At 41.0% G+C, this 13,049-nt stretch overlaps 2 protein-coding genes across 8 annotated transcripts in view; one reads left to right on the forward strand and one right to left on the reverse strand.

Annotated features, from left to right (window-relative positions):
• Window positions 1-9,385: 9,385 nt before the first annotated feature.
• LOC146991309 (uncharacterized) lies at window positions 9,386-10,608 on the forward strand. The gene is made up of 3 exons (XM_085790076.1): window positions 9,386-9,612; window positions 9,858-9,954; window positions 10,219-10,608. The coding sequence occupies exons 1-3, from the start codon at window positions 9,480-9,482 to the stop codon at window positions 10,571-10,573; spliced, it is 585 nt and encodes a 194-aa protein (XP_085646202.1). The 5' UTR covers window positions 9,386-9,479; the 3' UTR covers window positions 10,574-10,608.
• Window positions 10,609-11,413: 805 nt separating this feature from the next.
• Window positions 11,414-13,049, reverse strand: part of xpnpep1 (X-prolyl aminopeptidase (aminopeptidase P) 1, soluble) — a 90,961-nt gene continuing 89,325 nt past the window's right edge. For all 7 annotated transcript variants that reach the window (XM_085804568.1, XM_085804446.1, XM_085804503.1 and 4 more), the window contains exons 17-20: window positions 12,856-13,029; window positions 12,601-12,677; window positions 11,992-12,090; window positions 11,414-11,708 (exon numbers count right to left, since the gene is read on the reverse strand). In XM_085804568.1, coding sequence (XP_085660694.1) covers window positions 11,589-11,708; window positions 11,992-12,090; window positions 12,601-12,677; window positions 12,856-13,029 — 470 coding nt within the window. In that variant the 3' untranslated portion in view covers window positions 11,414-11,588. The remainder of the gene's footprint in view (window positions 11,709-11,991; window positions 12,091-12,600; window positions 12,678-12,855; window positions 13,030-13,049) is intronic.

Raw genomic sequence — 13,049 nt, forward strand, 5'->3', positions numbered from 1 at the left:
GTGTCCAGCCAACGGTGCACAGAGGCCGGCTGAGAGTGAGCTCTGAGCTGCGGGGGATGAACCATCCCGCTTCACAGTCTTACTCTAAGTTATAAGAGTGGGGTTCGTTATAATTCATGATTTGAGTGACAGATGTGAAATTGCAGGTGGTAGTTGAAGAAGATAAGACACTCCTCTGGGATTATGAGCATTTTTAAGCATTGTTGCTAGCGGAGAAAATCAAGATGTCAGCTTATTCTACTCACTCCATCATATTTACACACAGGATAAACAGAGTTTTTGCTTGATTGATTTTATCAGGTAATCTTTTTTTTTAAATGTAAAATCATGCTTGTTTTTTCTCATACATTCATCTCTGAGCATGAGGTACAGAACAGAAATATAGAAATAAAGCCATTTTAATAGTTGCCACATGTTAATGCTGTTTCTCAACTAACAATAGCTTGGCACAGTAACGGCAGACAAAGTGAGCTCGACTGGTTCATTGAAATTCTACTAAAACCAGATGACTGTAGTTGAATTGTTGCCTATCTGGCTTCTTTGTCTATTAAGATAATGTGCAAATGAGACTATTCCTGGATTTATTGGAAGGTGCATCTTCTTCTGGCAGCAATCGGCCACCTCTTTCCCTGTGCTTTTATTTGTTAAATTCCTGAAAATGAAAAATTAGTCATGTACTGAAAATTATGTTACATGGTCACTGCAAAGAAAGAAAGAAAAAAAGGATCTTTATTAGCACAAAAATGCAATTTTGGCCAAGATATCTGTGAAATGCATAAATGATGTGCCTATCTGTCCTATTATATCATTCTGCTAAATATTTTTCTTAAGACAGAGAACAAAATGTTTCACAAAATGCTGACGTGTGCCTGCATAGATCAGGTCTGTTGAGTGGGTGCCAGGCAGATACATACTGTAGTAGGTTCCATATCTGCATGTAACTCTTCACCGTTTGGCCCAATTCTTGAGAAACACATCATGAATAAGTAGCTTCTTATTGGGTTAGAGGTTGATATCTTAACTACTTTTAACTAAAACTTTGTTTTAACTTTAATAGTCGACATTCACCTGAATTTGGCAGATAAACCATTTATGTCAACCATCAACAGCTGCACAGACATTAGCTCTAGCTACCTAGCAACAGACACACTGGGGATGTCTGTCTGTCTGTAGTGTAGTGTAACGTGTTGTGTTCAGCTCAGCCTATGAACTACCCTCACAGGAAAGCCTGGGTCTTTGTGGTCCCTCTGGTCTCTGCAGCAGATGAGATCCATAAAGCCTCAGGGGTGCAAACTGTCGCTCACTCTGTTATACTCTTGTATCACTGGACACTGACTTTCCCTGTTAAAAGGGTTTCCATGGAGTTTTTCCTCAGTGGATGTGAGGGTCTAAGGACAGAGGATGTTGTTACGATGCCATGTAAAGCCCTTTGAGACAAACTGTTTGTAAAAACGGGCTATACAAATAAAATTGCCTTGCCTTGCCTTGCCTTGCCTGGTGACCTTATTTCGTAGCAAATCTCTAATCAAAAATTGATAATTGAAAACCTGTGTGTGTCTGCATGTGTGCCTTAATGTTAATACTAAAAATATTGATTAAAGGGACAACCAGGAGTTTTGGAAAAGCGAAGTGTTTTCTCACTACATTTATGAGCCTCCGCACCGTGAAATTCTTTGACCGGTGCAAGACAGACTCATGTTTTCATTCATCAAGAATTAAAGTCAGAGGTTGGAAGACGATCACATACCGTCGTAGTTCCCACCATAAACGGAGATTCGGCGGCGTTATTCTCATGACTCGCCACGAAACCGAAAGTAAAGAAACGCTGGTCGGCTCGCCCAGCATTTCCACCACCACTAATAATAACAAAATAACCATAGAGACAAAACCATAGATTTATAGAAAATGGCCCATTAACAAGTGGTAACGGAGATTCATCCACATTAATATCAGACTTTTTTATTGTCGCAGGATTTTTCATTCTGCCGCTGGATAAACTCCTCATTGTCCCTTTAACACAGGTTTAAAAGCTTTGAAACAAGCTAGGGCCTGTTGCACAATCTAAAACTTATCTTTATCTTTGCTCATCCTCCCACTCACACCGACACGAGTTAAAGCCCAGCCTGAGGAGTTACTGCATCTTTAGCAAAGCTGACTGCACCAGGAGCCACCAAGGCTCAGGAGCAGTGAACCCAGGATTTGAAATAGGGATTTCCAAAAGCCTTTAAATGATATTGTGAGGTTACAGATGGGCTACACTGTTCATGATAAAAACACAATATCTTTTTTAAGGAGAAAGGACATAACGGAGGGTAAAGCTCTGCTGTAAATCAGTAGGTCAGTATGGAGAGACCATTAAAGCTTAAACAGACTGTATGAATACTTTCTGCTGCAGTGCACACAAGACACAGTTACACACACAGACACACACTACGGCCCAGTAATGTGCTTCTTCATAGTGTTGTTGCTTGTTGCCATGAATTGTGTTTGTTAGGAGCTTCTGGTAAATAAACAGAGCACATTTCCTGTGTTGTACAGTACCGGGGTCCAGGGTCAGGCAGAGAGACGGAAGTAGTGCATTAGCATGTTTCATGGGTCACGCACCATGTACAAGCCTCGTTCTGATGCTGCTTGGTAAAGTTTCACAGCTGTCTAATTGGTCAGAGCAGTGATGACAGCAGGGCTCCTTAAATCGCACAAATTTACGCGACGTCTGACTTCTCACAGCTATTTGATGTCTCACGTCTCTGACACTTATTTTAACACACGTCGTTCTCTCTTCCCCTCATTGCCAAGATATCTTTTACCTTCACGCTGCCAAGAAGGCAAATCATTCCAACATCCGTCAGGACGAATCATTTTCCCTCACACTCAGCCCTTAAGACTTTTCACAGGCCCAGAAAAACTTCCACTAACATTTGTGTAATTTGTGCCAATGCACTTGATCAACAGACTGTGTAGGCTCCTGTTTGAAATGTTGAAGTGTGATTTGATTCTTCTTATATAATACATGTACCCATGGTTCTCGGGAAAAGAGTATTCACACAGGATTACCTTGGTGATTTAGAGACTGAAATAGACATTACACTGATGAACTGAATAGGCTTGTATTATTCAAAGACTCATTCAAAGACTATTTCAGATGTTCACTTCATTTACATAATGTACATTATCAGTCCATCATGAAGTGCCTGTAACTCAGGAATTATCAGTTGCATTAAAGAGTACATTTTTACTGTCATGTGAATCAGGCATGTACAGTACAGTATGTGCAATAGTTAACTTTGTGTTTCTGTGGGGTTTGTTTTAGCAATAGGGTATCAATTTTAATTGTTAATTATTCCATTATTATCCTAAGATTGTTTTTGTTTTATTTTCAATTAATTACTTTAATATATTAATCATTTGGCCCAATGGTCAGGAAAAAAAAAGCAAATGTCTGTTGGTTTTCTAAGGATGACGCCTTTAAATTACTCATTTTGCCAGAATTGTGTATTTGATTATTATTGCAAATCAATTTCATGTGACTCAATAGATAATTTAATCAGCATGTGTGGTAACCAAGGCCTATGGATTCATATTGTCCCCTTATATAGCTACATAAACAGTTCACTTTTGGCTCAGTAGTTGGCACCGTACAGTAAATCAGATCTTAATATGGAACTTAATTTTCTTCAGCTAAAATACAAAAACAAAAAAGACAAAAGCCCAAAACCTTTTTCTCAAATCCAGTGGTTTGTTTAACAAAAATTGTCCCCTCATAATAATAATCATGCATTTCCATCTATGTATTTCTCATATTTAGCTTTCTGTACCATTCTTTGTAAACTTCTGTCAACAGAGTCTCATGGCGTACAGGAGTCATGATCACTGATACAAAAACCCATCAATCAAATCAGAGAGAGACAAAAACAGAACCAACACATGGTACCCATGGTCTTTGTGTCCGAAAATGCACCTCCAGAACTTTAACTGACAGGTCTAATAAATCAAGACTGGACCTTCCCGCTGAACCACATCAGACCGAATGGATCACGCCAGAATGCTAATTCCCCACCAGCCTCTGTATAAACAGAAAGAGGGGGAGGCAGAGGAGCTGAGAGGAGCTGAGAGGACCAGAGGGTGAGGGAGGGTGAGGTCGGGCGATGAGGGATGGTCTGGAATTCACTGGCCAGTCAAAGAGAGACTGGGGAGGGTTTGGGGAAGATTAGAGTGGAGATGATTGATTGAGTTTCCTGCATTTATATGAGTTTAAGAAAATACGAAATAAAGGAATCTATTGAAAAGCCCTCTGCATAAAATATTACAGAACCCTCGATGGATCCCCTCTGTGATAGCGTTTCAACGGTCGACCAAAGGCCTTTTGATACCATTACAGGAGGCCAAACTTAAGGCTAATGGTGGGCGATCAATGGTTTTGTCGGACAGATGCCAATTAAAAAAAAATAGTAATCACATTTGGAACCAATAGAGGACAACAGAACAGAGGCCAAAATAGGGGGGAGGAAAGAGGAAGAGGTTGAGGAAATGAATGAAGGAAATGGCGACTTATCTTGAGTATATTGGGAACTAGCCAGTATGTCTAACAACTGTGAGTCATGGACCAAGACGCTACAATCTCAGCTGCTTAGTCACTGCAAGCTGCTGTGCACAGAAACACCACTGAATACATAGAACAGAAATGAAAAAGACAAAATGCTGATTCTGCCTGATAAAGGACCTTTTGGGTGCACATGGGAGAGACTCAGTAAAAGTTATGAGACAGCGTGTTACACTGATGCATGAGGTGCCGGCTGTGGATTGGCTGTGAAAATGTGCACGCATTAACGCTGACGTTAAATATTTTATTCACTGTGTTTCCTAAAGCTGACAGACTCACAGATACGCTTCTTATTTAACATGGCAGGACATCACGAGGGTTCACGTTATATAAACAGAATGAATATTTTTCCTCCTCAATACTTAATTTCTGTCCGCCCGTTGAATGGAAGCAGCCTGCATTAGCAAATGTTGGATGTGGCGAGGGCTGAGATTGTGCAAGGCAGCATCCTAATGCAGAGGCCCAGTCAAATGAAATTATACTAGGAACGTGTTTCATTGCATTAACTGGAGACTAGTTGATCGAAGTCAGATGGTTGATAATTTGAAATATAGGACATATTATCATCAGTGTCATCTGTTTCTGTATGTATTCATCGTATATACAGTATGTATATGGTGTCATCCACCTTATTGTTGTGTGATCCTTGTCTATTCATATTCTTATATCTCTGTATGTGTTTGATCTTGTAATCATTATGAGGTAGTGCGTCAGAACACTCCAGTAAAAAGAAAATTGAATCTCCTTCAAGCATCCGGAGGTTACTCTAGATGATTTTAATTAGAAATCAATTCAATAAAGTTCTCAAGCCAAACCAGATGACTCTCATGTCTTTTTGTAGCCAGAGCATTCAGCTTATAAGTAAAGAGGGGTTTTCCAGCACCGGTGCTCAGTTCACCTTTGGTCAGAGTCAAAACCAAGAACACAGTGTTTATGATAACAGTGAATATTGACCCAGACTATTCAGATTTCACTTCCTTTATTCATTTCATGTCAACTGATATCATAGTAAAAATGATTTCCCTCCCATGATCTACAGTGACGACTGGAGAGTAGTTGCTTGAAAAAATAAAGGCTTATTATAGGAATAATAGTGTAAAACCACAGACATTTAAATGTTATGATCAGTTAAAATAAATGTTATCAAATCTGGACTCAACTGTAAAATACTGTAGAGGAAGAAAAATACAAGAGAAAATGTAATTATTGTAGTTTCTCTGTTTTACCATCATAATAAAAGTTGTAATTTCCTCCACAGAATTAATATTTAAGTTCATGGTGAGACAGGAAAACAATCAGCCTGGAATATTCCCATTCCCATTCCCATGATAGCTGCTACAGACAGAATTGGTTTATGCATACTGGTCTGCTCAAATAAACCATACCAACTTAATGCCACCCACATGCCCCGAAAACCAAAACAGCTTAAGTCCAGGATGGATGTGAAAGTTAAACAGACTTTAAAGACATTCAGGAGGGTAATAAACAGATAGTTCTGCCTCTGTGTCATGGTGTATTTCCTAATCAGTAGATCTCTCCCTCGTTGATGATGGAGCTGTGCTTCACTGGGTGATGTTGGTAGGAGACTGTGGCACAGTCACACAGGTGAGGTCTGACACCTAGTGGAGGATACGCTCGTTGCAGACCAATTCTTCTGTTTCTGACCAATAGAAAAGCTGTTTGCTGAGTTTATATTCAGGCTGTCAATGTCTTATAAACATGCCAAAAATAAAGTATACCAGTAGGAACAGACTGGAGAGAAAATATATCAGTAAAAGAGAAGATGTAAGGCGCACACACACACATATACATATATATATATATATATATATATATATATATATATATATATATATATATATATATATATATATATATATATATATATATTAGAAGCACTCAGAAATGAATTGAAAATTACATTTGTCATAATTTGGTTTACAGTAATAGTATTTGAGTTCATTTTGTGTCAAATATGGAATTATATGCGGTTCCAGCATACCTTTGGTGTTTCTTGTTTACTGTCCACACATGAACATATGATTTCTAGTTTGTCTAGTAGTAGGCTACAGCCTGTTAGTGCAGTGAAAACAACTTTATGCCTGTCAGAAACTTATCCTAAAGTGTCATATAATTTTATCCATATCACTCAGGTCTAATGTTATGTTCACACACATCTAATATTCATAAATAGCTCTTCAGTTTGGGAAACATAGAACAAGACTGTTACAGGTTAAAGCAGAACTATGCAGGATTTGGGCTGTAATTATTGTGGCTCAGAGTCACTGTGATGGTTGAGTGACCTGTTATGAGGTGAATGGGGTCTAGGCCAATGCGCTCACCCCCCCCCACTGGCTGAAAACCGCACTTGCAAGATCAGTCGTCCGTCTCGGTGTCACAAATCTCGTCAATGGATAGAAGTATCGCGAGAAACTGCCTTACGGCAGTACGAGATAAGAACGCATATGACGTCATGCATGTCATGAATCGTGATTGGTTTGAGTTCGGAAAGTCGGAGGAAACCATGGAAACATGAAATGTTTACTGATGAAGTTCAGCTTGTGGCTAACGGGGAGCTAATGCTAACACAGACACACACACCATGGGTCTTTTATAAGATAATGTAATACATCATGACACACACACACATCTTCGCGTTTTGGAACATTTATTCATCTGTGTCTGTGTCTTTGTGCCTGTGTGTGGCTGTATTAGCGTTAGCTCTGTGCTAGCGTTAGCTCCGTGTTAGCATTAGCTCCGTTAGCTCCGTGTTAGCATTAGCTCGGTGTTAGCAGGGCTTAGCAAACAGCAGTAAACACAAGCACGTGTAGGGGGCGGAGGTGGTGGCGGCGAGTTTTTTTTTTTTTTTTTACGACAGTGACATGTGCCTCCCAGAACTGTGGGGGAGCTCCGGAGAGGGAAAAAAAGAGAAACCAACGAAGGAGCGAGCTATTTCCGGCCGACTTGCATTGTTCTGCTTTAACGTACTAAAATACTGATTATATTTTAGTTACAGTATGATCAATATTAATTCTTCTATGAACATCTGACAGTGAAAAACATAACTAAGATCAATTATGCAATAATAATATGTTTGAGTGTAGTTTTTATTTGAACTGTGGGATAAAAGCAGAACACCAACAACAACACAGGAACAAACTCCACATGCCAAAGACTGAGGTTTTTTTTTTTTTTATCTGACCTTGATGTCATGTGGCTTTTTGACCAGTGCAGCACAAGTTGTATCAACCACTATTATGTCTCAAACAAAACACTCATTAGAAAGATCAATCAATGGGATCCATGTGGAAGGAAATACATTTCCTTGGTTCTGGTTTTCTCGTACCAGTAAAAAAACTTTTCCATGACACTCTCCACCTAATGAGATCCACAAACTAACTACAAGTAGATGTAGTCTTTATTCTCAGGAGCCTTGACTCTCAACTTGAAGGACTTGGTTGAAGCTTTCCAGACTGCTGAGAAAAACCTGGCAACTTTGGACTTTCATGGTGGGCTGAGGCTGACTAGTCAGACACATTAATGTTTGTAGCAGGTGCCAGATAAGACTGAAAAAAAAAAAAAAAAACACTTTAGTAGCTTGACTTAAGAGACCATTATCTTTGATCTTTGGTATTTTTGTTCGAAACCAGAAAAAAGAGAGTACAGAAGACTGAATAAAAGAAATCCCATTAAAGTAAAAGAAACCTAATAGAAACAACCATTTACCTTCATTGCATGAAAGGAGCAGATCATTTATCATCAAAATATGATGATAGTGAATGTGGACATTGACATGCTTCTCCTGGCGATAGGCTATCTATAGCTTACAGCACTTATTGTGACTCATCCTATATTGAGGGTTAACTTCACCCCCCAAAAAAGGTCACTCTCTACTCCACTTGTCAAACTGAAAAACAGAACCCCCTTTAATTAGGAGCTCAACTAATTGCATAATATCTCCCATGGTGCTGGTGGGTGAAGTGAGGCATAAGAAGAAAGCAGAATGCAGCCATTGTTGCCTTTTTTGCTGGCCTTGGTTCTAGTAGCTCTTTGGAAATATTGGATCTGGTCCTGGCTTCCTGATTCAGGGAAGTTGTTTCACTTTTCCCAAAACACACGAAACATCCAGTGAGAAAGACAGTGGGTTTAAAAATAAACCACAAAGTTGTGGCACATGGTTTTGTTCCACTTATTTCCTGTCTTTCTTTTCAATTCTTGGCTACTTCCTATAATGCTCTGGATAGATTTACGTCAATAAAATGCTCATTCGATTATCTTCAGGTGATCTGTGAGACATAAACATTTGCAAGATGACACTGGCTACAATACAATGGAGTCTCACTGAAACCTACTCAAACCTACATAACAGGGCACATGGTGCACTTGAAATGTAATGTGACTGCTGAAGGCAACAAAACTTCATATCTGTCTCACAGAACGCCGCTGATATAATGGAATATCGTTTACGCTGCTGTAAGAACAAATAGTTGTGAAATACTGTATTTCAAAGTGTAACCTTGAAACTACCTTTGAATCCACCTGTTTCCTCTCACATATTTTCACTGCAAGCCGAGAGCATGGAAACTCTCTGTTTTGGGTCACCACTCAGAATATAAAAGGCACCAACATCTCCTTCCCCTCAGCGCCCCCCTTTCCTCCCAAAAAAGCAAGAAAAAAAAAGCTGCACAGAATAATGAGCAGTAAACAAGCAGAGTAGGGGAGAGGGATGGGAGGTGGGGGGTGGGGGGCTTCCTACTCGAACCGAGGGCTGACAAAAGAGGGGGTGTCTCCACAGCAACTCAGTCAAGCTGTTTGGGTCACATGGCCCAACTTTCTATTGAAACCAGTGAGAAGAGGCTGGAGGCTCAGCCTTTAGTCCATGTTTTGGGATGCCAATGGCAGCAACATGAGCGCAGCCCAACAGGAGCGAGCAATGACAGCAGACAGCCTGCGTCTGAACGGGACCGCGGCCTTAGGTCTGCACGACGAGGAGGTGAACACAGCTCTGTTCGGTGCGTTCTGACACTTATGTTTCTCTTATTAGAATGTTTTACTTTCTTTTATTTCACAGCCAACAAAGGAGGAAACTTCTTCTTTAAACTCAATCCTCATGATCAAACTGTTCTCTGCTATAGAAGAGCAGCTCTTTGCACAAAAACGTTCCACACTTTGTAACATGTCATCCTCCAGTTTTATCTGAATTAATCATGTTTCGTTGGTTCTCTCAAGTGAAACTCTTGTCTTTTCTTCCACTCAGATGTTAAGGTGTTCAACATTGTCATGATTGCTCTGGCCTTGTGTGTCCTCACCATCACCAGCCTGTACTGCATCACTGTCTGCTACAGCCGCACCAGGTGAACATCACATACCATAGTTTTGATACTTTTAAGAATTAGCACAGCAAACTCTCGGTACAGATTCCTGGTGTGATGTTATGTGAGGAAGCTTTATCATACCCTGAGTACTGATTTATATACCTGAAGATTCAGAGAGAAACCTTTACTTTAGTAGTGTGATTGAGTGAGTGGTTTTCAAGCTACTGTTAATTCAGAAAAGGGTGCAGCAATGTGACATGACATTAGATCCATTAGTGCACTCAGTACCATCTCCTTCATCAGGCAGTCAAAGCGAGCCCACGTGTATGAGAGTGCAGTGACCCGAGGGGAGCCGGCCGACCCCGTGGCGGTCAAAGCAGTGAAGAGGTCGACCAGCTTCATCAACCCTCTGGCCTTTTTCAGGAAACCAGAGGCAGCCAAGGACAACTCCAGGATCTATTACATCTACAGCAACCCGCTGCCCATAGGAGTGAAGGAGGAGGAGGAGGAGGAGGAGGAGAAGAAGAGGGGGATCCAAGTCCCACAGAGACCGGAGGAGCAAACTGCACCGTCACTGCCCCTGTCGTTTCAAGAGTACGCCAGTGATCCGAACAGTGGCGTCATCCTGGACCCTCCCATATTTTACATGCAGCTTTAGGGGGAAGTGAGGACTCAGGGTGAAGGTGTGGGTGTGGGGGGGCAGTTGGGCAGGAGGCACTTCAGATTCAAGCTCTGCGGCTGCATCTATCAAAGGTTAGAGTGTGTGTAGGGCTTGTAGTTCATAGACGTGTGGAAACAGTGTTATAATGTCTTTAATGGGATCTAGAGGAGCTTTGTGAAGCCTGGGAAATGATGTCACAGTGACATCATTGGGCTTGTGTTAGGACTAGAAAAGCTAAATCAGCTGCTTTAGAAGCATGGGACTAAATTTCAAGATATATAACCACAACTGCTGCATCTTTTCTGTTTGTTTTTTTTTATCAGTCTGTCTGGTGTATCCCTTTAAAACCCCAATGAAACAAGTTCAGACTTTATCCAGAGGAGTTTGTAAAAGTATCTTTGAAGTCGCAGCTTTGATTTTGTGTGTGTGTGTGTGTGGGGGGGTGAAAACATGTGGGTGGGCACAAGAGTGGGCAGTTGCACCATCCAGTTTTATTTTTACGGTAATTACCTGTGTTGACATCACTGGACTGAGGAGCAATACTGTTCTCAGGCCCAGCTGGGCAGTGTAATACTTTCAGGTGGATGCAGAAAGATTCTATAGTCAAGCCTGGTAACTTTGTATATACACTATAGCAAACAACATACTACAAAACTCGCTTTTAGTCATCTCTTTGAATAGTGTTTAAAGATATACTCTGGTGGGTATATGCGATCCAATTTTAATGTACTTCATGTATAAAGGCTATATACTTTCCATAGCACTGCAGTTTACAGAACCTAATTGGATAATCAGATCATCTCATCTGAGACACAGAACATTAGAGACGTACAAGTGTTTCATGATTTTCATTGATCTTTAATAAAACTGCTGATACGATGTGCTTTACAAAAAGAAGCAGAGTGGGAGACACAGAGAAAGATGAGAAAAATACAAACGATTATCACTGCAGAGAAATCGATCGTAAAAGTACTTCTTCCAAACGTGACTGGATTTGCAAAACAGTCAGTCCTCAGACGATTGGCTCGGTCTCTCTGATCAGCCAATCCAGAGCCACCTTCCTGCCCTGCCTCTCCAGCTCCGCCCCCACCACCTCCCGGCACTTCCTGTGGTACTCGTTCACCCAGTCCCGCTGCAGGACAGTGAAGTGAGAGTCAAACTGTGAACTGTGTTTAAGTAGCACGTTATGTACTAGAAATAGCTGCAGATGATATCGAACATTCAAAACAATTGTTTCTGATTTTAATATAGATCATCTTAAGATAATCTGTTCGCATTGATCCATCTGCTCCTGTTGTTGTTGTATTTCAAGTGTTCATCACATTGCCAATAAAATCTTTTTGAGATGAATTTGACATTTGAACAGAGTGAATTCTTCTCTGATGTAATGTATTTGTGGATCCTACTGTACTCACCTCCTTCTGAGTGAGCAGCTCTGTGTTCATCATCTTGACTTGGATAGGGACCAGAGTGAGGGGCTCGAACGTCAGACTCCCCCTGTTTCTATAGTTGTACTGCACACGCAAACACAGGTGAGAACAAATATAAGAACATTCCTTATTAATTCATCGCAACTTATGTACAACTAATTAAAGGGATAGTAGCATTTTTTTAAAGTGGGGTTGTATGATCTACAAATAGCCTCTAAGTACTTTAATTGCAGTAGAAGACTCTACACTCCTCCCGTTAGCAACGTATTTTTTTTCACGTAAACCCTCTTTTAGGCCGTGAAAATAGGCCGTTTCTTTGGGTCCATTAACAACAATGTCTGTTGTAAATCTCTGGGCAGGGCTATTATGGGCTGGCGTGGCTAACGGGAGGAGTGCAGAGAGTCTTCTACTGCAATTAAAGTACTTAGGGGCTATTTGTAGATCATACAACCCCACAATGCTACTATCCCTTTAAGCACAGGACAGAACATTGTTCAATTATGAGTTAAATACGTTATCCATACTACTTGAATTTTATAGCATTGCAGTGTCAGTAGCACAGCACTCAGTTTTTCCTCTGGTTTAAAGTCTTACTTTGGGTTTAGCTGGTACAACAAGGACCACGTTTTCCAGGCGAATGCCAAAAGATCCATCTTCATAGTATCCTGGCTCTATAAAAAGGCAAAAGGAATAAGATGTTGATTTAGAACAGGAAGAGCTTTCCACTTCCACATCAGTCATTGGGGATTATGAGAAATGCCTTTGGCCACATGCTGGTGCTTTGAGTATAATGCATTGCTTTCATTGAGCCTTTAATCAACCCCTGCCAAGTGCCAACCCCTGGCGTACCGTCACTGACGATCATGCCGGCCTCCAGTGGTTCATCTGCGAAGGTCTTGTAGCTGATGCCGCAGGGCCCCTCGTGGACGTTGAGGAAGCAGCCCACACCGTGGCCGGTGCCATGGAGGTAGTCCAGTCCTGACTCCCACAGAGCTGCACGGGCAAATGAATCCAGCAGGTGGCCTGGGGAGAGCACGGGAGAT

This window comes from Trachurus japonicus, chromosome 1 (assembly GCF_045865225.1).
Source record: "Trachurus japonicus isolate A0001 chromosome 1, Traja_1.0".
NCBI lineage: Eukaryota > Metazoa > Chordata > Actinopteri > Carangiformes > Carangidae > Trachurus > Trachurus japonicus.

Coding starts and splice junctions, on each gene's coding strand:
- LOC146991309 (XM_085790076.1), top strand. CDS start 9,480: ATGTTTTGGGATGCCAATGGCAGCAACATGAGCGCAGCCCAACAGGAG. Junction 9,613..9,857: donor GGTGAACACAGCTCTGTTCG/GTGCGTTCTGAC, acceptor TCTTCCACTCAG/ATGTTAAGGTGTTCAACATT. Junction 9,955..10,218: donor GTCTGCTACAGCCGCACCAG/GTGAACATCACA, acceptor CTCCTTCATCAG/GCAGTCAAAGCGAGCCCACG.